The sequence below is a fragment of the Chlorocebus sabaeus genome, chromosome 11 (genome assembly GCF_047675955.1).
Source record: "Chlorocebus sabaeus isolate Y175 chromosome 11, mChlSab1.0.hap1, whole genome shotgun sequence".
In the NCBI taxonomy this organism is placed as follows: Eukaryota; Metazoa; Chordata; class Mammalia; order Primates; family Cercopithecidae; genus Chlorocebus; species Chlorocebus sabaeus.
In genome coordinates, this window is record NC_132914.1 from 53,323,911 (window position 1) to 53,346,380 (window position 22,470).

The following is a 22,470-nucleotide window of genomic DNA, read 5'->3' on the forward strand; positions in this document are numbered from 1 at the left end:
GCTGTGTGGGAGATATAAGCTAGATATGAGTTGTCCAATACAGTAGCCACTAGCCACAAATGGCTTTGTAAAATAAGTTTTATTGGACAGTGCTGGTGTAGACAGCAAAACATCAGCATTTCTGGGACACTGTGATGGTTTACGGGACAAAACAGACCAAACTGTTCAAATTAGGATGGTTCTGAAAATCCAGACTTATAACCAATGTAAATGGGGCCTATACTCAAAGAGGACATCTCAAAAGGTCACAAATCTCCAAGTAAAGTAGTCCCTAGAAACCATACATATGCTAGTAAAGTGCTACTTAAAATATAGTCTGCCTCCTGGTGCTAGTCTCCAAACTGTTTCTTACCAGTGTGTAAAGGTCCAGAAATTGAAAATGTTAAGAAACTTTCAGAATAATTTAATACTATTGTAACATTTTAATTGCATTTTATAAAAGTAATCACTCTGCAATAATCAAAAAAATTTTTAAACTAGTTTTTTGCCACAGATAATTTCAGAAGCACTACTCTAGCACATATGCAAATAAAAAAATATGCTATACATATTGGCAATCAATGTTATTAGAGAAGGAAGCTCAGAGCCAGAGTTCTGCCAATTACCATTATTGTATTACAACCCTCCAAAGACTTAAAATGGGTGCTGAAATCTTATCAATGATCAACAAAAACTAAAATTGAGTCAAGTTAACTGACTCAATTTTAAGGCCATAAAGGCAATTTACCAACAGAACTGAACTAAGAAAAAAGGAAGAAAACCAACATTTATTGAGGGTCAAAGTAGCACTGTTAGGTAATTTCAAATACTGTATACAATTTTTATTTTTAAAGACAGAGTCTAGGCCATGTGCGGTGGCTCACGCCTGTAATCCCAGCACTTTGGGAGGCCAAGGTGGGTGGATCACTTGAGACCAAAAGTTTGAGACCAGCTTGGACAATATGGAGAAACTCCATCTCTACTAAAAATGCAAAATTAGCTGGGTGTGGTGGCGCACTCCCATATTCTCAGCTACTCAAGAGGTTGAGGTGGGAAAAATCACTTGAACCCAGGAGGCAGAGGTTGTAGTGAGCTGAGATCGCACCATTGCACCACTGCACTGCCTGGGTGACAGAACAAGACCCTGTCTCAGGAAAAAAGAAAAAAAAAAGACAGGGTCTCACTCTGTTACCCAGGCTGGAGTGCAGCGTCACTATCATGGCTCACTGCAGCCTCAAACTCCTGGGCTCAATTAATCCTCCCACCTCAGCCTCCCAAAATAATGGGATTTCAGGCATAAGACATTGCACCTGGCCCTGTATCCAATTATTTACTCTTCCCAACCAGGTTGCTAGGTATTGCTCTAAGTCTTACAGATGAGGATCAAAGAAGTTCAGTAATTTGCTCAAAGTCACAAAGTTAATATATGTATCTGTTTTACTCAGCCTCCTGTGGATTAAAAATGAAAAAAGGTCAAAGAAAGAGAAAAAGTCTAGGGAAGGGAAGAGAAAGACCTGCTATTCCTGTAATGAAATACTATAAAAATAACACAGGTATATAGTATAGCATTGATGGACAAATTCTTCTCAGCAATGTGTAGTAGGAGCTATGAGCTATGTAGTAAGAGATATGATGTTCAATTTTGTAGATTCTGAAGGAACACAGACAATCCCTTAGAAGATGGAGTGAATTTTTACTGCTGGGTTCTCAGACATCTAGCCCTCATATAAAAGAGAAGACAGACGAGAACTAGGGCCACAGATCCAAGGCATCCTTCCCCTTGGCCATCTGGCACAACACAAGTGACCTTTGGTTTATAACAGCCCTTCCCAATTAAGGTGCATGTGGCATAAGAATCACATACTCTGCCTCTCAACTCCAAATTTTTTCTTACTTCACATAAATGAGCAAGTATTCCCACTGAGCATAGATGGTCTCAGCATCATGCTAGGCACACGGACCTGATGCTATATTTCTGGTTAATATAAAAAATGATGGCCCAGGCCAGGTGCAGTGGCTTACACCTATAGTCCCGCATTTTGGGAGGCCAAGGCAGGAGGATGGCTTGAGGCCAGAAGTTCAAGACCAGCTAGGCAACACAGGGAGACCTCGTCTCTTAAAAAAAAAATTCAAAAAACTAGCCAGGCACGGTGGCACACGTCTGTGGTCCCACCTACTCAGGAGGCTGAGGTGGGAGGCTTGCTTGAGCCTGGGAAATGGAGGCTGCAATGAGCTGTGATCATGCTACTGCACTGCAGCCTGGGTGACAGAGTGAGAACCTGTCTCAAAAAAGATTGGGGAAAAAAAAAAAGTTAACCTAAATGGAAGATGGAACAAAGTTGTACACAAGTGTTCCATAGTGGCACAATAATGATTACTTTTAGTGTTTAGTTTTTTTACTAAGCAAAACATATAACCAATGTCAGATAAGTTTCTTCCAATGGCTTTCTAGAGAGCTAAATACTTTTATGCTGAGTTGGAAATATGATTTTTTTCTTTTTTTTTGAGACGGAGTCTCACTCTGTTGCCCAGGCTGGAGTACAGAAGCATGATCTCGGCTCACTACAACCTCCGCCTCCCACGTTCAAGTGATTCTCCTGCCTCAGTCTCCCAAGTAGCTGGGTTTAAGGCATGTGCCACCACGCCCGACTAATTTTTGTAATTTTAGTAGAGACAGGGTTTCACCATGTTGGCTGGCCTGGTCTCGAACTCCTGACCTCAGGTGATCCGCCCGCCTTGGCTTCCCAAAGTGCTAGGATTACAAGCGTGAGCCACCATGCCTGGCCGATTTTTTTCTTAAACGATGGTTTTTCTGGTTTCAAATACCCTGCCACCACTTTGACAACCAAGAAACATGTTCCTGTTCTAAACAACAAAGATTAAGAGATCACCTGCTCTAGGCAAATAGAAAAATCCTTATCATTTTCTCCAATGTGCCTAGCAAAACTACAAAGGCAACTATGCCCTGGGGAACCAATCACCCCACACAGCATGAAGTAAACAAAGTCATCTTGCTTAATAAAGTAAATAACATCAGTTAGCAGAGGGGCATAAAGAATGAGTTAACTTTTTTATTTTTGTTCCACCAATCCTCCAAGTTTTATTTCTAAGTACTTCTGACCTAAAAACAAGACTATCTTCTCCTGATTATTTAATTCCCATTATGCCTATTATCAAAGTTAAAGTAGTTGTAATAAGTTTTAACTTCACTGAATTCAACATCTTAACCAACAGAAATATAGACCATATTCAGGCTGGGTGCAATGGCTCACGCCTGTAATCCCAGCACTCTGGGAGGCAGAAGTGGGTGGATCCCTTAGGCCCAGGAGTTCGAGACCAGCTTGTGTAACATAGCAAAATCTCGTCTCTACCAAAAATAGAAAAAAATTAGCTGGGCATGGTGGCACGCGCCGCAGTTTTAGCTACGTGAGAGGCTGACGTGGGAGGATCACCTGAGTCCAAGGAGGTCAAGCCTGCAGTGAGCCATGATCACACCACTGCACTCCAGTCTGGCAACAGAATGACCCTGTCTCAAAGGAAAAAAAAAAAAAGAAAAGAAAAGAAATATAGACCATGCTCTAGCAGCCTGGGTGAAAGCTATGAAAACAATCCACGGGAAAAAGCAATCGGCTTGTGAAGTAATTCCTATAATATAATCAAGAGCCAGCGAGAGGAGGTGACAGTCAAACGAGTATGTGAAATGAAATGCTTTGTAGCCAGTTACATTCTCAGGAGGGTCATTTCCAGACTATGTAGTTCCCATAAGCTGCTCTAATGTCACGAAAACATTACTTCCATCGAACCTACATTACCTTTCTGGAGATTGAAGAGACATTCAAACCAAATCTTTGAGCTCTTTCCTTCAGCTTATCCAAGTTAACCTATAAAAACATGGGGGAAAGAACACAGTTTTAAAAAATCAAAACAGAAAACAAAAAATGCAGAAACTATAGTCTGAAGCTAAGAGTTCAAACAAGCCTATAACATCAAAGATACCCTATGAGAAAAATAAGAAAACTAAGCAGCAACCATCCAGTCCACTGATTATTAAAAGGCCTCCCTCTGGAATGCAGTGAAACATTCAGTCCTGCCTCCTGCATTTATCACAGGTGTCAACAGCCTAAGGAGGGCTTAAGATCAAGGGAAGGCAAACACTGCTGGAGAAAGCAAACACATGTCTAAATCATCACCTCCAAACAAGTCTACCATTCTCAATCCAAAATCATTAATTCTCATATCGCCTCTGCAAGTGTTTCTTAAATCTATCTCCAAGCAAAGAGAAACTATCACAGAAGCACCTTTTTCAGAAGATAATCTATAACCACTACCCACTCGATTCTCTTCCCTCCTCTTTCTTGGAAACCTTGGTACATGGACTCGTTACTATTGTAAGAATTATTTAGGGCCGGGTGCGGCAGCTCATGCCTGTAATCCCAGCAGTTTGGGAGGCCGAGGTGGGCAGATCACCTGAGGTCAGAAGTTCGAGACCAGCCTGGCCAACATGGTGAAACCCCGTCTCTACTAAAAATACAAAAATTAGCCAGGCATGGTGGGGGGGGGCACCTGTAATCCCAGCTACTTTGGAGGCTGAGGCAGAATAATTCCTTGAACCTAGGAGGCGGAGGTTGTAGTAAGCTGAGATTGCACCATTGCACTCCAGCCTGGGCAACAAGAATGAAACTCCATCTTAAAAAAAAAAAAAGAATAGGAAATTTTCATTAATAATATTAAATCTTAACTTACAATATTAAGCAGCAACCCCTAAAGCAGGATTTCATAAAGCTGATTCTATTTCACCACAGTATTCGTTACCATTCTTAAAATATGCTGACTAGGCCGGGCGCGGTGGCTCAAGCCTATAATCCCAGCACTTTGGGAGGCCGAGACGGGCGGATCACGAGGTCAGGAGATCAAGACCATCCTGGCTAACACAGTGAAACCCCGTCTCTACTAAAAAATACAAAAAAAATAGCCGGGCGAGGTGGCGGGCGCCTGTAGTCCCAGCTACTCGGGAGGCTGAGGCAGGAGAATGGCGAAAACCCAGGAGGCGGAGCTTGCAGTGAGCTGAGATCCGGCCACTGCACTCCAGCCTGGGCAACAGAGCGAGACTCCGTCTCAAAAAAAAAAAAAAATATGCTGACTAGTAACAATGGTCCAGAAAGCCATTTTATTCTACCATTCTTTACTCTGATTTCACATTTCATGGATAGTATTTAAAAAATTTAAAAAAAAAAAAAGCACTATCTACAAACAGAACTCCTAAATTGTTTCCATAGATTCTCTTGTGGTAATTATGAATTAGACATTATCTAAGGCCATTGGACAAGGCTTCAGTACCATAAAACGAAGAGTTACATGCACGGGTTGTTCTCTAGCTAACAAAATCTATTCTTACTTTCGAAAAGAGTGGTAGGAAGAAAGACGTCTGCAGTAACTGAACATGTGACAATTTTCCTGACCTCTCAGTATCTCCAACAATTTTTTAAATTCAGGACATATAACATTATACTGAAAACAGTCAACAAATTAATGTTCTCAGAGTTTCTTCTAATCTGGTGAGGAGGAGTCTCTAAAGTTAGCTATACAGAATTAAGATCTGGGTGTGTAAGAAATAAAAAAAGATTTCTTACCATAGGTTTGTTATCAGATGACAGACCTAAGGAAGTAAACAAAATTTTATTTAATATTTTTAAAAGTCATAAAAGCCGACAGTCTTCAAGTCAAATTAGGCAACATAAAAACTGTATACAGGACACACCCCCTTTATCCTATGATGACAAAGAAAAGGCAGAAATTCCATCTAGCAATCATGTCTGCATTAACTGCTAGCAGGAACATAAAACGGTACAGCTGCTCTGGAAAACAGTTTGGCAGTTCCTCAAAAGGTAAATACAGTTACGTATGATCCCACAATTCCACCGCTAGTATACAGCGGTGGAAAACATATAATTACACAAAAACTTGTACATAAATGTTCACAGTAGCATTATTCATATTAGACAAAAAGTTAAAGAAAAACACCCATCAGCTTGATGACTAGCTAAATTAAGTATAGTATATCCATACAATGGAATATTATTAAATAATAAAAATGAATAGAGACACATGCTACAACATAAGTGAACCTTGAAAACTATGCTAAGTGAAAGAATCCAGTCACTAAAAACAATATACTATATGAATTCATTCATATGAAGGCAAATTTCCACGGAGAAAAAAACTAAGCGGCTGCTTAGGGCTGGGCAGGGAGAGGTAATGGAGGATATCTGCTAATGGGCACAGCTTCTTTTTGGGGTGATAAGCACGGTGATGATGGCTGCACAACCCTGTGAATATACTACGAAATAATGAATTATATACCTTTAAATGGATGAATTGTTATGTCATATAAATTGCATCTCTCTAAAGCTCTTAAAAAAGAGATCACATCTGGACAAACAAGAACTACTATCACGAGTTGAAACTTTGGCTCCTGGGCCGGGCGCGGTGGCTCATGCCTGTAATCCCAGCACTTTGGGAGGCCAAGGCAGGTGGATCACCTGAAGTCAGGCGTTCTAGACCAGCCTGACCAATATGGTGAAATCCCGTCTCTACTAAAAAAACAAAAATTAGCAGGGCGTGGTGGCATGCGCCTGTAGTCCCAGCTACTCAGGAGGCTGAGACAGGAGAATTGCTTGAACCCAGGAGGCAGAGGCCGCACTGAGCTAAGATGGTGCCACTGCGCTCCAGTCTGGGCAACACAGCAAGACTCCAACTCAAAAAAAATAAAAAGAAATTATGCTTCCTTAAGGCCAATTTTCTGTACTGAAATTATCACCAAGAACCTAACCAATAATTATTTACTTCAAACTTTTCAGGATTTCATTCAAAAAACAATGCTTCCTTTTAAATGTTCCCAAATTCCGTTATTTTAGAGTTACTCTATAGTTCTAAGATGTCAGAATTATGAGTAGAACTGAAACTATTTTTTATCAGGTTCCCTTTTCAGACTATCTATTATATTATATCTCTCTTGGTATAACTAAGAGTCAGAAAAAAAATTTTTTTTCTATAACACTTAGTGATAGTGGCCAGAAATTTTTCCACCTTTTTAAAAGCACAGCAAAGACCTCCCAGGCTCAAGAGATCCTCCCACCCCAGCGTCCCAAGTAGCTGGGACTACAGGCACCTGCTACCATGTCTAGCTAATTTTTTAATTTTTTGTAGAAACAAGGTGTCACTTTGTTTCCCAAGCTAGTTTCCAACTCCTGGGCTCAAGCAATCCTCCCAGCTTGGCATTCCAAAGTGTTGGGATTACAGGCGTGAGCCACCACACCCAGAGTTTCTTAAAAATAATAACTATTTCAGGCTCGGCACACCTGTAATCCCACCATTTTGGGAGGCAGAGGTGAGTGGATCACTTGAGGTCAGGAGTTCAAGACCAGCCTGGCCAACACAGTGAAACCTGTCTCTACTAAAAATGCAAAAATTAGCTGGGTGTGGTGTCACGCACCTTGCGGTCCCAGCTGAAGCAGGCTGAAGCAGGAAAATAGCTTGAACCCGGGAGGCAGAGGTTGCAGAGAGCCAGACTGCGTCCCTGCACTCCAGCCTGGGTGACAGAGCAAGACTGTTTCAAAAAATAGTAATAATTTCCTCTAATTCATTATAAAAGTGATACATATTCATTGTATGGATTTTAAAAACACAGACAAGCAAAAAGAAAGAAATCATTCAAAATTCCACCAACCACAGATAATGAGTACTAACAATTTAGAATACAGTCATCCCTCCATTTCCTCAGGGGATTGGATCCAACCCCACCCCTGCAGCTGATACCAAAATCCACTATGCTCAAGTTCTGTAGCAGATTATAATAAGATGCTCCTCCATATCTGCAGGTTTCGCATCCCAAAAATACTGTATTTCTGAACCACATTTGGTTATGAAGAACCCTCAGATACAGAGGGCAAAGTGTATTTATTGGGGGGAAAAAAAAAAAATCCATGTATAAGTGGACCTGTGCAGTTCAAACCTGTGTTGTTCAAGTGTCTACTGTATATCCTTTCAATCCTTTTTCCTATCTATACATGCACTCTTACATGACTAAAACAGGAACATACTGTTAATATAAATTTGTAACTTTTTATTAATATCGCTGATAAATACCTTTCAATATTATTTCAGCACACTATAGTCTTCTATACCATGGCACACATTTAATAACCAATTCTCTGTTGTACAGTTGGTTGTTTCCAGTTATTGATCACTATAAATAATGCTGTGATAATCCTTGAGGCTAAGTCTTTATGCACATTCAAGACTATTTCCTTATACGTTCCTAGAAGTAAAACTGTTAAGGTAGAAGATATTCTTTTCCCTTTTATCACTTATAATAGCCAGTATAACACGGATAGTATGCAATAATTTTATGCAGTTGAGACCCTAGAATAAGTAAGCAAAGTACTAGAGAAACTTCTTTGAAGATGTTCAAGAAAGACAGACAAATGTTGGCACTTCCTATCCTCTCATAACATTCAGTATCTCTTTTAATTGCCCAGGAAGGCCTAAGAATAATTTTATCTAAAGCAGGAGATGAATGCTATAATCTCTTAAGAGTTTCTACAGCTAGCAAATTTACCTTATTTTGGAGAAATGAAACCTGTTATACCAGAAAAGAAAGAATAAAAGGGTAACTTTCTCAGAAGTATCTCTGTACTCTTACCTTTTGTTGGAACTGAAGAAATCCCAAACCTGAAGAAGGAAAAACAAACTAAATTTTAGGAAGCTGTTCACACTCCTGGTTGTCTGTCTCCGTGTCAAGTATACATATGACACTTCTTGCTTGTGATCTCAAGTCTTGCAATCATTAGCTAATTCTAACAACCCCATGAAAGAGGTTCAGTTTACTCTCCCTCTTACCAAGTACAGAGATTAAGCTAAGAGTAAGCCTTATCAGAATTAGTAGTAGTAGTAGTCAGTTCCTGGCTTTAACTGTTACAAAAACCCTTCTCAATAAAGCCCAATTTATAGCTACTATAACCAAACCAGTAGATATGTTCTGAATAGGGTCAAAAAAGTGTTCATATCCTTCAGGAAGCCTCTATTCTACTTAAATCAACAATTATATCAAAAACCTAGGATCACATATCTTCACCTTTACAACATCACTATCGCAGGCCCAAAAGGCTGGGGACACTCACCTAGCTGCCCGAGCAGCTTTCTTACTCTCCAAGCTCACAGGTACATTGAATCGTTCAGCCCTCTTCTGCATTCTCTAAGTAAAAACAGACCAAAAAAAAAAAAAAAAAAAAAAAAAAAAAGGAAGAAAAAAGAAGTCAATTTATGGTTTAAGAAAGTTAGTCAAAGGTAGGTATCTTTAAAAAAATAAAAATAATAAAAATAAAAAAATTTTTTAAAAAGTCTCACTCTGTCCCCCAGGCTGGAGTACGGTGGCATGATCTCAGCTCACTGCAACCTCAGCCTCCTGGGTTCAAGCGATTCTCGTGGCTCAGTCTCCCGAGTAACTGGGATTAGAGGACTGTGCCACTGTGCCCAGCTAATTTTTGTGCTTTTAGTAGAAATGAGATTTCACCATGATGGCCAGGCTGATCTCGAACTCCTGACTTCAAGTGAACTGTCCATCTCAGCCTCCCAAACTGCTGGGATTACAGGCGTGAGCCACCTCGCCCAGCCAAAAGAAGGTATCTTAAAAACATCAGAAGTAATTTCTTATGGGTCCAAACTGAAAATACTGACAATCCTAGAGGATAGCAGGTTGTGTCCATACTAGGACTTAACAGCCCTTCCCAGAAAGCAAACACAAAAAGACTATTATTACATACCCTCAAAAACAAAAGGGAGAAATAAAGTAAAACCTACATTATACATGAAGCCAAGAAGTCAAAAGCTATGTTTGGCTGACCTTTGAAAAGTGATCAAAGGAATAGCTTGGTTCCAACACTAATGGCATTCTTTCAGTTAGAAATGAGGCAGCATTGTTTTACGCCATTCTAAAAGAGTTTAATAATTCTCTACTTTGCAAGTATGACACTGAACACAAGATCTCAACTGGAACCTGGTTTCACAGTCCTACACCACAGAAACCAGTGGAATTTCAATCTCAGCTACTGGCCGGTAGCAACATAAGAGTCACATCTACCAATACATTTTCAAAGTACAATCCTCCCAAATTCTAATCCTAGGTTTGTAAACATCTCAAAGAGAGTCATTGTTAAGACAATAGTGTTACATATAAAAAGACTACAGCTTCAAGAATGACTACCCCTATGCCAGCCAAATATTTTCCAAAGAGCAGTTGGCAGTGAAACGTTTCAACGCCAAAATCTGTCAATACTGATTTTCTGCCTGTGAATAAATTTTAGAGGATGATGCGGATATAATAAAGGGTAAGAGGGAGACAGAAATGTATAGACTGTTCTACTAGGGAACAGAATACCTACCTCAGTCTGTGGTATTTCAGATGTAATTTTCACCACTTTCTTCTCTGCTGCCCTAGAAAAGAAAGAGATCTTTTAAAATGAGAAAACTGATATTCTAAACCACAACCTCAGAAATGTGTAAGAATTCACTTGAATTATCTCTGCCCTATTATCTCTCTGCCACCCCTTAAGCTAAAGAAACATGAAGTTCACTAGAGCTTTGGTTCCTTTAACTGTCATCTATTGAGAAGAAAGAGTTCAAATAACAAACTAATTTTTAGCTAAAGTACAATAAAGAAATAAGGAAAGAAGTCTGATTAAATATACTGGGCTGAAGGGAAACACTCAAAGGACACCAGAAACCATCTCATTTGCTTTTAGGAACTTTTTAATTTACTTTTTTTTTTTTCTGAGACAGAGTTTTGCTCTTGTCACCCACGCTGGAGTGCAACGGTGCAATCTCGGCTCACTACAACCTCCACCTCCTGGGTTCAAGAGGTTCTCCTGCCTCAACCTCCCAAGTAGCTGGAATTACAGGTGTCTGCCACCACGCCCAGCTAATTTTTGTATTTTTAGTAAAGATAGGGTTTCACCATGTCGGCCAGGCTAGTTACGAACTCCTGGCCTCAAGTGATCCACCTGCCTCAGCCTCCCAGAGTGCTGGGATTACAGGCGTCAGCCACCAAGCCCAGCCTTTAATTTACTTTTGAACTAATGAGTAACCCTCCAATCCTCCTTTAAGTACCAGCTCCCAATATTCATCACAATTAAGTACTCTACAAGGTCTGGTTTCCTTCTTTTAAAAATCCCTTATTTCTCCCATGAGGAATGTAGCTCTAGTTGGAACAAAGTGGAACAAATAAAAATGCCAAAGAAGGTAGGAAGAAAAAAGTCTAAGGGGAGTTTGAATTAGGAAAACATGGCAAGTTACTGGTCAAAGGTTTAAGAGAAAACAAAAGAGGGGGGACCATAGGGGCGGGAGACAAAGTTCGGAAGTACCCAGGATAAATGGAAGGGCATTAACCCTCCACCAAACAACTCCCATAAAACTGTGGGTCATAACCAGTCTCATTAAGGTCCCTCATTTAGAGACATGGGCAGCTTTTGTTCCAATATCCCGGACACTTTTCCCATTTGATGCCCTGAAAGGTAGTAATGGTTTAATGACATTTTCAGAGGAAGCAATTCTGGAACAAGTACTCTCTTCCACCCTTTTATTGGAAATCCCTGGACTGACAGACAAGCAATGGGTGCCCCCTGCTGACCATAACAAAGTCCTACAATATGTAACTGCTTTAGCTGGTTGGGGGTGGGGAATCAAACTAGAAACAGATACATTTTTGGAGAACCTCAGGCCAAAGATGAAGAAAGGGATCTCCTTTTAAATAGTCAAAGAATCTAAACTAGCCCTGACTATTCTGATGTTTAAAGAAATTTCTAAACAATTCCAATTTCCTTGCCATCCTTCCCTAATCTTGTCTTATAATTCAGGCACAGAAGGCCAAAGAAGTTTAATGTTTTACTTGAAATACAATGCCATCAAGAAAGCAGTACTCTCCATTAACCCAACTGCAATGGCTTCCCCCCATTCCCACTCTGAAGTACAGTCAATGCAGTGCACCTCATGGCAGAAAGGGAACCCCAGAAGGGAAGTTTCCTTCCATTCTATTCCAATTCCCTTAGGTATAACTAAACTCAAGCGCAATAAACAAACATCAAATGCATGGGAAATTTCCACTCTTCACTGAGAAATTTCTCTCCTACCCAATCACATAAACAACATTCTCAGAAATACAGAGACCCAGAATCTTTTTGTACATACTTCAGTCTAACCACAACTATCCTCTAAAAATCAAAATGATCACCCCACCCACTTCAATTTCCTAGCTTCAAAATTCATTAATAGAATTAAAACCCCCTGAACAGAATGCACATTTTAAATATTCTATGAATAATGAATTTCAAACTTTTGAACCTCTATTTTTTTAACCCACACAAGCCAATTATGATGGTATTCACTTGATCTTCTTTCTTGTTCCAGAAATCCCCGTAACATTTCTACTTTAAAACTATCTCACAAAGTCATTTTTTCAAGGCACTATATCTAATCATAAACATCTTATGATGGAAAGATAACTAAATGGCTTTAGAAAGTAATATTTGAAAGGCTGGGCATGGTGGCTCACACCTGTAATCCCAGCAGTTTGGGAGGCCAAGGCAGGTGGATTGCTTTGAGCTCAGGAGTTCGAGACCAGCCTGGCAAACACAGCAAAACCCTATCTCTACAAAAAATACAAAAAAGAGCCGGGCGTGGTGGCTCATGCCTATAGTCCCAGCTACTCGGGAAGCTGAAGCTGGAGGACTGCTTGAGCTGGGAAAAGGAGGTTGCAGTGAGCCAAGATTGTTTCACTGCACTCCAGCCTGGATAAGAGTCCCTGTCTCAAAAATATATAAAGGGATATTTGACAAAAATCTATCAAGATGTTAAATGTACATCCTCTGTGATGCAGCAAATCCACTGCTAGGAATTTACCCTACGGGTATACTTGTGAGTATAAATAATTAGAAAAGGACATGCAGAACTACATTTTTTTTTTCTTTTATGAATAATCTAAATGTCCATCAACAGAACGCTTGTGAAATAAATTACTGTTTATCCACCGAATGGAATACTATTAAATGCTAGAAAAAACAAGGTTCTAAGTTGATAACTAGCAAATGTGGGTGACAGGTAGATGAGAGTCTATTATACTAGTTGAACTTTTGTATATACTTGTACTTTCCCATAATGACAAGCTAAACAAAAAAGAGACTACTTCCTAGGATAATTATCCTGACTTCATAGGGTCTACTGAGGATAAAATGAAAGTATTTGTAAAACATTTAGAACAATGCCTAGCATATAACTCTTAAGAACAATGCCTAGCGTATAACTAACACTTACATAAGAAAATGATGATATAAAAAATTTCCAGATACGAAAAAAATCAAGAGTGTACATAGTGTGTGTACAGGTGTATCTATATATACACATACATACGTATGCACATAAACACACGCAGACCCATATAAAATCTTCCAAAAGTATGTACTGTTCTAAAAACCTCAGTAAAGTCAGATGAGAATGGATACAAAGAGTACTTAATTTTTAATTGATATACTTCACTATGTACTGACTTTTTACTTGTAAATATATTGCCTTTTATAATTAAATGCACTGACACAGCTATGAGGAACAAAAATGTTAAAAGTTTAGGACTCAACTGTTCTTTTTTTTTTTTTGAGACGGAGTCTCGCTCTGTTGCCCAGGCTGGAGTACAGTGGCGCGATGTCGGCTCACTGCAACCTCCGCCTTCTGGGCTCACACCATTCTCCTGCCTCAGCCTCCGAGCAGCTGGGACTACAGGCGCCCGCCACCACGCCCAGCTAATTTTTTTTTTTGTATTTTTAGTAGAGACGGGGTTTCACCGTGTTCACCCTCCTGATCTCCTGACCTCGTGATCCGCCCGCCTCGGCCTCCCAAAGTGCTGAGATTACAGGTGTGAGCCACCGCGCCCGGCCCGACTCAACTGTTCTTAATGTGCTGTAATACACAAAATGACCAGATATTTGTGGGAAAAGTCCCAAATTAAAGATGTTTAGGATCACCCTTGTGGAACAGTTTAAATAAATCAAGATCTACTTTCCATTCTAGCACTTTGTCCTCCCCTCCTCCACTGTAGATCAGAAAGCAAGAGAGAACAGAGTGCTACTTTAGAAACATAACCTCTACCCAACACCTTCCTCCCTTACAAAACTCCTTATATACAGTTTCACACTTTTTTTTTTTTGAGACAGCTCTGGCTCCCAGACTGGAGTGCAGTAGCACAGTCTCAGCTCACTGCAACCTCTACCTCCCAGGTTCAAGTAATTCTCCTGACTCAGCTTCCTGAGTAGCTCGGGTTACAGGTGCCCACCAGCATGCCCAGCTAATTTTTGTGTTTTTAGTACAGACAGGGTTTCACCATCTTGGGCACGCTAGTCTTGAACTCCTGACCTCGTGATCCACACGCCTCGGCCTCCCAAAGTGCTGGGATTACAAGCATGCGCCACCGTGCCTGGCCTAAGTTTTACACTTTTACAGAAAAGTGCAAAACTCTTATAAACAGTTAAGAGAATGGGCTGGGCATGGTGGCTCACACCTGTAATCCTAGCACTTAGGGAGGCCAAGGTAGGTGGACCATTTGAGGTCAGGAGTTCAAGACCAGCCTGGCCAACATGGTAAAACCCTGTCTCTACTAAAAATACAAAAACTAGTTGGGCAGTAGTGGCGCATGCCTATAATCCCAGCTACTCGGGAGGCTGAGGCAGGAGAATTGCTTGAGCCTGGGAAGCGGAGGTTACAGTGAGCCGAGATTGCACCACTGCACTCCAGTCTGGGCAACAGAGTGAGATCCTGTCTAAAAAAAAAAAAAAAAAAAAAGGAGTTAACAGAGTTTATACAGTTTTACACTGTATACAGAATTGTACAGATTCTCTATAGAGTAACAGAATAATCTATTATAGTGACCCTACAAAAGAACAACAAAGGCTAGGAGAATTAAACTATGTCTGGGCTTGAAGGTGCCTTGTCCTAATTACCTATTACATAAATCAGAGACAATTTGCTTTGTTTCACTGGGACCAAGTACTTTGAAGTAGTCCCTTCTAAAAAACAAAAAATGACCTAATCAGAAATGAAAAGGCCAATGGGAACATGTAAGAGGTAAACAGAGTTAAACATTAAACACAATAAAAAAAAGAGCTGCCTGCTCTGTACTCAGATTATAAAAAAGAGATAATTACACATCAACAGTTTTTTCAGGGGGTTCTTCCTCTTTGACAGGCAGCTCAATGGGCTTTGTTTCTTCTTCCTAAAACCAAATGAAACAAGGTGGTTAACATAAATCTAAATAAAAAATATCTATCAATAGAAGAACATCAGAACTCCAAAATAAACCAGTCTCTCAGAACCTTCATACCCATCTTATGCTCCCCTAATAAATTTATATCTAAGTCTTCCAATGACTGATGTTAAAGCAATGTGGCCAAAGCAGTGTCATATTACCAGACCAGAGACTAACCTTACTCTATCCAACTCACCTCTGTTTCATCTCCCAGTACATCTTCTTCATTTGCCTCCTCTTCAGCTAAAGAATATTAAAATATTCAGGTCAAGCCCTGCTACAAAACCATCTTGATCACTTACCAAGGTTAAAATTATAATCACTTTGCTTTCCCCCAAAAAATCCAATAGTGAAGGCAGAAACTGATGCACATAAAATCTGCTACATCTGGAGAAGACAAAACCAGATCTCTACCTAACATTAATTACAAATGTGAACTCCAGTTGGACTGAAGAACTAAATGTGAAGTCAAACTAGAGAATTAATTTTAATTTTAAAAGTAATGTGGGGTCAGGCACCGTGGCTCTCTGTAATCCCACAAATCTGGGAGGCAGAGGCAGGTGGATCCTTGAACCTAGGAGTTCAAGCGACCAGCTTGGGGAACACAGTGAAACCCCGTCTTTACAAAAAATATTTAAAAAGTAGCTGGGTGTGGGGGTGTGTGCCTATAGTCTTAGCTACTGGGGAGGCTGAAGTGAGAACATTACTTGAACCTGGAAGGCAGAGGTTGCAGTGAGCTGAGATGATGTCACAGCACTCCAGCCTGGGTGACAGAGCAAGACCCAGTCTTGAAAAATAAACAAACAAAAAAAGTAATGTGGAAAAATATCTTTGAGATTTAGTGGTGGGGAAAGATTTGTTTAAAAGAAAAACAACTCAGAAGCAAAAGTAAGAGGTGAAAAACTGAATATTTTTCAAAACTAAGTACTTCTACTTAAGGATAGCACAAAGAAAGTTAAAAGACAAATGACAAGATATTTGTTTCTGTTGAGACAGAGTCTTACTCTATCGCCCAGACTGAAGTGCAGTGGCACAATCACAGCTCCCTGCAGCCTCCACGTCCTGGGCTCAAGGGATTCTCCTGCCTTAGCCTCCCAAGTAGGTAGGACTATAAGTGCACATCACTACACCCAGCTAATTCTATTATTTTTCTTAGAGATGGATCTCACTATGCTGTCCAGACTGGTCTCAAATTCCTGGCCTCAAGAGGTCATACCACCTTAGCCTCCCAAAGTGCTGAGTTACAGGCATGAACCACCCTGCACAGCCAAAGAAGATATTTGTGCCTAAAACCAACAAAAGAATAGTTATTAGGATATAAAAGAAATGCCTGCAAACCAACAAGCAAATTATGGGAACCTCAATAGAAAAATGGGCAAAGAAGAAACAAAAGAATTGTGAAATGTTTAAACTTTTTTCATGGAGAACATAAAACAGCCAACAAATTAGCAAAACTTAGGCCACTTGATAGGACAGTGCCAAGTTTAAGTTTGTGGAGATACAAGAACCCTTATGTACTAGTAATGAGACTGTAGATCTATAGAGCAATTCTGGAAAACAATTTGGGAGTCCTTAGTCACATTAAGTATATATGTATGAATATTAATTAGAAATACCACTCTTGGGCATACACCCCAAAATAACTTTCACAGGAACTTAAAAGCATGAAATAAGTAGTTCATAATAATATACTATATATTATTAGTATATAGAATATAGTATACTATATCCTACAGGTCAAGCATCGCCAATCTGAAAATTCAAAACCTAAAATGCTTCTAAATCTAAAATTTTCTGAAGGCTGATACAACCCCACAAGTGGAAAACCCCACACCTAATCTCATGCGATGGGTCACAGTCAAAACTTTGTTTCATGTACAAAATTATTTTAAATACTGTGTAAAACTACTTTCAAATATATGGATAAGAAACAAATGAATTTTGTGTTTAGGCTTGCATCTCACCCCCAAGATATCTCATTACATATATACACAAATATTCCAAAATCCAAAAAAAATCTAAAAACTGAAACATTTCTGGTCTCAAGCATTTCAAATATATAATATTCAACCCATAACATAATATATACTATATACTATTATATACATATAGTATACTATAAGTAGTATCACTTGTAGTAGCAGAGGCTTGGTGGCAATATGTTTCTGTCACCGAGTGAATTAAGTAAAATGTGTGGTTATCCATCATGGAATGCTATGCAGGAATTAGAATCAACAGACTAGATAACTACACAGTCACATTCCACATGGACACATTTAAAAAAAACACAACACTTAGTGAATGAAATGAGAAATAAAGCAAGGCTATGGCCAGTTATATAATTACTAATTATATAAATGAAAACATTCTACGAAACAACACTATATATTTTATCATGAAAAAGACCAAAAAAATACATTCAAACACATTAGAATGGGTGCCTAAATGGGTTGGGGAGGAAGTGAAACGAGGAATGGAAATAAAAGGGAATAAGTAAATAAAAATTAGAGAGGGGACTTGTACAACCTGAGATGAAGGTTGTACAAGATGGCCAGGCACGGTGGCTCACGCCTGTAATCCCAGCACTTTGGGAGGCCGAGGCGGGTGGATCCCCTGAAGTCAGGAGTTCTAGACCAGTCTGACCAATATGGTGAACCTCCGTCTCTACTAAAAATACAAAAATCAGCCAGGCGTGGTGGCGTGCGCCTGTAGTTCCAGCTGCTCGGGAGGCTGAAACAGGAGAATTGGTTGAACCCGGAAGACGGAGGTTGCAGTGAGCTGAGACTGCATCACTACACTCCAGCCTGGGCGACAGAGCGAGACTCCATCTCAAAAAAAAAAAAGAGTTTTCTTGATGCCGTTAATTAAGAGCTTACATCACTAATGACTTTAAAAAAAAAAAAAAAGAAATATTTTCAGTGTCAAAGCCTGAAAATCCCCTCACTCACATCACTCTGCCTCCACAAAGTACTCACCATGTTCTTCAAGATATGCCTGGAGTCTGTGGATAAGATCTTGCTTTATTCCCTTGGTCTCCAAACCACGAGCAAGACATTCTTGCTTTAGTTCAGCAAGCTGAGGGGAAAAAAATAAAACTTTTCCTTAGTTAACAGGACGAACACCAGTGAATAAAACGGTAGTTCCCACAAGGAAAAGAAAAAAAGAAAATGAAGTTCCATCCCAAATTACTGCCATTAATTCTACCAAGACTCTAGGTCCACAACGATGATCCATTTTCCTCTAATGATATTCAATACACAAGAGGAACTGCCTAAGGATAAACATCACACTTTAATAAAAACCTCATCTATTTGCATACCTACTAACTGTCACAAATCTCTAGTTATTTCTAAATATTCTAAGGGGGAAAAAGGTTTTATTCCAAAGATTACTGTGGCAGCCAGCATATTGGAAGAATGAACCTTCAGGCAGAAAATCCAATGATCTAAAAGCAGATTATCCTTACCACTTATTATCCCAGATCCTTTATTATAATCTACCATATACATGCATACAGATCTAACCACCGTAGAATCAAGTAGATACATTAGCTAATGTCAACAATGAACTGATTAAAGGATCTATGTCAAAATGAGAAGAAATATCTAATGGCATACCCTAGAGTTCTGCTGAAGATTTTAAAATCAGTAACTTATCTAAAGATATAAAAGCTAGGTTCATCAATTTTACAGACAATAGGAGGAGGAGAATTGATGTATTACGGACATAACTAAGCTTAAAAAAACCACAGAAACAGAAAAAAGAAAAAAAAAACAACACTTCTTCAGGACTAATAATAAGCCAAAACAAAGACTCAATTTAGAAGGAATAAGGTACACATATAAATTCCTACACTTAGATTCAAAACTTAAGTTATACAAAAACTGGGTAAGTGAGGATTGGCTCAATAGTAACTCAAAGGATAAAGACCTCAGAATTTTAGGCAAAGAAGGTTAACAGTATGATTTGCTACCTATAAGTCATAGGTAACTGAAATATAGACTCCATAATAAATGATGTAATGGCCTTACTGGGCTCTATATTCTTATTTTATGAAGCACAATGACATGCTGACCCAGGAGAACAAGCAGGAAAGAAAGGCTCCAGAAATTCTATATGCAGATCAACACACAGACAGATGTCTGGTCTGAAAGATGACCTTTTTTGTTTTGAAGCACAGATCTATGACCAATCAGAAGCTAGAAGGCAGATTCCTATAGACAAAAAATTTTACAACTATGGAGTATTCCCTGCACCTCTACATTTTTCAGCCAGGGGAACATTTCATAATGAAGAGTGGAGAGTTTTTTTCTATTTTTAAAATATATCACAATTACTGGTAAAGCATTTAGTGAGTGGGGCAGGCAGGCGGGGATGTTACGAACAGAAGTGCCCAACCCAACAAGCCGAAAGCAACCTCTACTGAGGAACATGGTAGGTAATCATCCATTAAAAATTATTTTTAGGCCGGGGACAGTGGCTCACGCCTGTTACAGCACTTTGGGAGGCCAAGGCGGGCAGATCATCTGAGGTCAGGAGTTCAACAGCAGCCTAGCTAACATGGTGAAACCCCATCTCTACTAAAAATACAAAACTAGGCTGGGTGCGGTGGCTCACGCCTATAATCCCAGCACTTTGGGGGGCCTAGGTGGGCAGATTAACTGAAGTCAGGAGTTCAAGACCAACTTGGTCAACATGGTGAAACCCTGTCTCTACTAAAAATACAAATATTAGCCGGGCATGGTGGCAGGCACCTATAATCCCAGCTATTCAGGAGGCTGAGGCAATAGAATTGCTTAAACCCAGGAGGCGGAGGTTGCAGTGAGCCGAAATCGTGCCATTGCACTCCAGCGGGTGAAAGAGTGAGACTGTCTCAAAAAAATAAATAAAAATTAAAATATAAAATACAAAACTAGTCAGGCATGGTGGCGCATGCCTGTAATCCCAGCTATTCAGGAGGCTGAGGCAGGAGAACGGCTTGAACCTGGGACGCAGAGGTTGCAGAGAGCTGAGATCGCGCCATTGCGCTCCAGCCTGGATGCCAAGAACGAAATTATGTCTCAAAAAAAAAAAAAAAAAAAAAATTATTTTTAAGGCTTTAGCCTGTTTAAAAAAAAAAATGACTGCAGAGTGACTGGAGAGCATAGACTCTGAAGCCAGACTACTTAGGTTAGAATTCCAATTTTACTACTTGCAACCTTATATGAATAACTTCACCTCTCTGTGCCTCAGTTTCCTTACTTGTGAAATAGGAACAATAACAGTACCTATTTCATAGGGTTGTTATGAAGATTAAGTAAAAAAAAAAAAAAAATTTTTTTTTTTTTTGAGACGGGAGTCTTGCTCTGGTGCCTTGGCTGGAGTACAGTGGCACGATCTCGGCTCACTGCAACCTCTGCCTTCTGGGTTCAAGTAATTCTTCTGCCTCAGCCTCCCGAGTAGCTGGGATTACAGGCGCCCACCACCACGCCTGGCTAATTTTTGTATTTTTACTAGAGGCAGGGTTTCACCATGTTGGCCAGGCTGGTCTCGAATTCCTGACCGCAAGTGATCCACCTGCCTTGGCCTCCCAAAGTTCTGGGATTACAGGTGTGAGCCATTAAAAAAAAAAAAAGTATATATATATTTTTATATATATAATGAGGATCATTAGGTCAAGAGGATCATGAGGTCAAGAGATCCAGACCATTCTGGCTAGCACGGTGAAACCCTATCTCTACTAAATATATACATATATTTTTTTTGTTTGTTTTTTTATGAGATGAAGTCTCACTATATCACCCAGGCTGGAGTGCAGTGGCACGACCTCAGCTTCTGCAACCTCTGCCCACCGGGTTCAAGAGATTCTCCTGCCTCAGCCTCCCGAGTAGCTGGGACTACAGGCGCACGCCACCGTACCCATCTAATTTTTGTATTTTTAGTACAGATGGGGTTTCACCATATGGGCCAGGCTGGTCTTGAATTCCTGACCTTGTGATCCGCCTGCCTCGGCCTCCCAAAGTGTTGCGATTACAGGCATGAGCCACCACGCCCGGCCTTAAATCAAAAATTCTATAGAACAGTGCCTGACAGCTAGTAAGTGCTTTATATTTATTAAGTACTAAATCACTGGTCTCAGATTTCATAGTTTCACAAATCAATGTATTTTTATTTTATTTATTTATTTTTAGAGACAGTGGTCTCGCCACGTTGCCCAGGCTGAACTTAAACTATTGAACTCAACTAATCCTCCCACCCCAAACCCCAGCTGGGACTACAGGTACACACCACTGTGCCCAGCTCAATGTACTTTTAAATAGATAGGCTGATAAGGTTGCTTTTTACAACACTCCAATCAGGTCATGGAGCAATACTTTTGCAATAACAATAAAAATCAATTACTACAAAAATGAGCACACACTTGGATATCGCAGTGCTATCAAACTGCTATAAAACTTTCTAAAAGCTTACACGCAATTTTTGTATTTATTTCACCACTAACCAGGAACAGCTAGTTCATGGACCAGCAGAGGCCTGTGAACTATACCTTAAATAACATTGTAAGTCATCTTTAATGTCCCTTTATTAAGTAAGAATCTTGATTTTTGTGGCTCATGCTTACAATCCCAGTCCCTTGTGAGGCCAAGGCAGGAGGACTACCTGAACCCAGAAGTTTGAGACCAGCCTGGGCAACACCATGAGATGCCATCTCTATTAAAAAAAAAAGTTTTTTTGGTCAGGAACGGTGGCTCACGCCTTTGGGAGTGATCCCAGCACTTTGGGAGGCCAAGGCGGGCGAATCATGAGGTCAAGAATTGAAACCTTCCTGGCTAGCATGGTGAAACCCTGTCTCTACTAAAAATACAAAAAAATTTTTAAAAAAATTAGCTGGGCGTGATGGGGGGCACCTGTAGTCCCAGCTACTCGGGAGGCTGAGGCAGGAGAATAGCGTGAACCTGGGAGGCAGAGCTTGCAGTAAGCCGAGATCGTACCACTGCATGTCAGCCTGGGTGACAGAGCGAGACTCCGTCTCCAAAAAAAAAAATTTTTTTTTTAAAAGAATCTTGTTCTTTCTCACGCTGATACTTTATTTTCTTTCCACTTCCTGGAGAACAAGTCATTTGATTTTAATTACACCTTAAATTTTTTGTTAGTTTGTTATAAAAGTA

The 22,470-nt window shown here is 39.9% G+C and overlaps 1 protein-coding gene across 6 annotated transcripts in view; it reads right to left on the reverse strand.

Annotated features, from left to right (window-relative positions):
- Positions 1-22,470, reverse strand: part of SARNP (SAP domain containing ribonucleoprotein) — a 65,770-nt gene that overhangs the window by 33,572 nt on the left and 9,728 nt on the right. For 3 of the 6 annotated variants that reach the window (XR_012094514.1, XM_073020848.1, XM_073020847.1), the window contains exons 2-10: positions 18,298-18,397; positions 15,519-15,565; positions 15,222-15,289; positions 10,419-10,470; positions 9,159-9,232; positions 8,681-8,709; positions 7,472-7,567; positions 5,610-5,635; positions 3,792-3,860 (exon numbers count right to left, since the gene is read on the reverse strand). Coding sequence is in view for 4 of the 6 variants with exons in the window: in XM_073020848.1 (XP_072876949.1) it covers positions 3,792-3,860; positions 5,610-5,635; positions 7,472-7,567; positions 8,681-8,709; positions 9,159-9,232; positions 10,419-10,470; positions 15,222-15,289; positions 15,519-15,565; positions 18,298-18,397 (561 nt within the window). In the remaining 2 variants the exon portion in view is untranslated. The remainder of the gene's footprint in view (positions 1-3,791; positions 3,861-5,609; positions 5,636-7,471; positions 7,568-8,680; positions 8,710-9,158; positions 9,233-10,418; positions 10,471-15,221; positions 15,290-15,518; positions 15,566-18,297; positions 18,398-22,470) is intronic. The other 3 variants (XR_499202.3, XM_008003571.3, XM_008003569.3) reach the window with 1 other exon arrangement.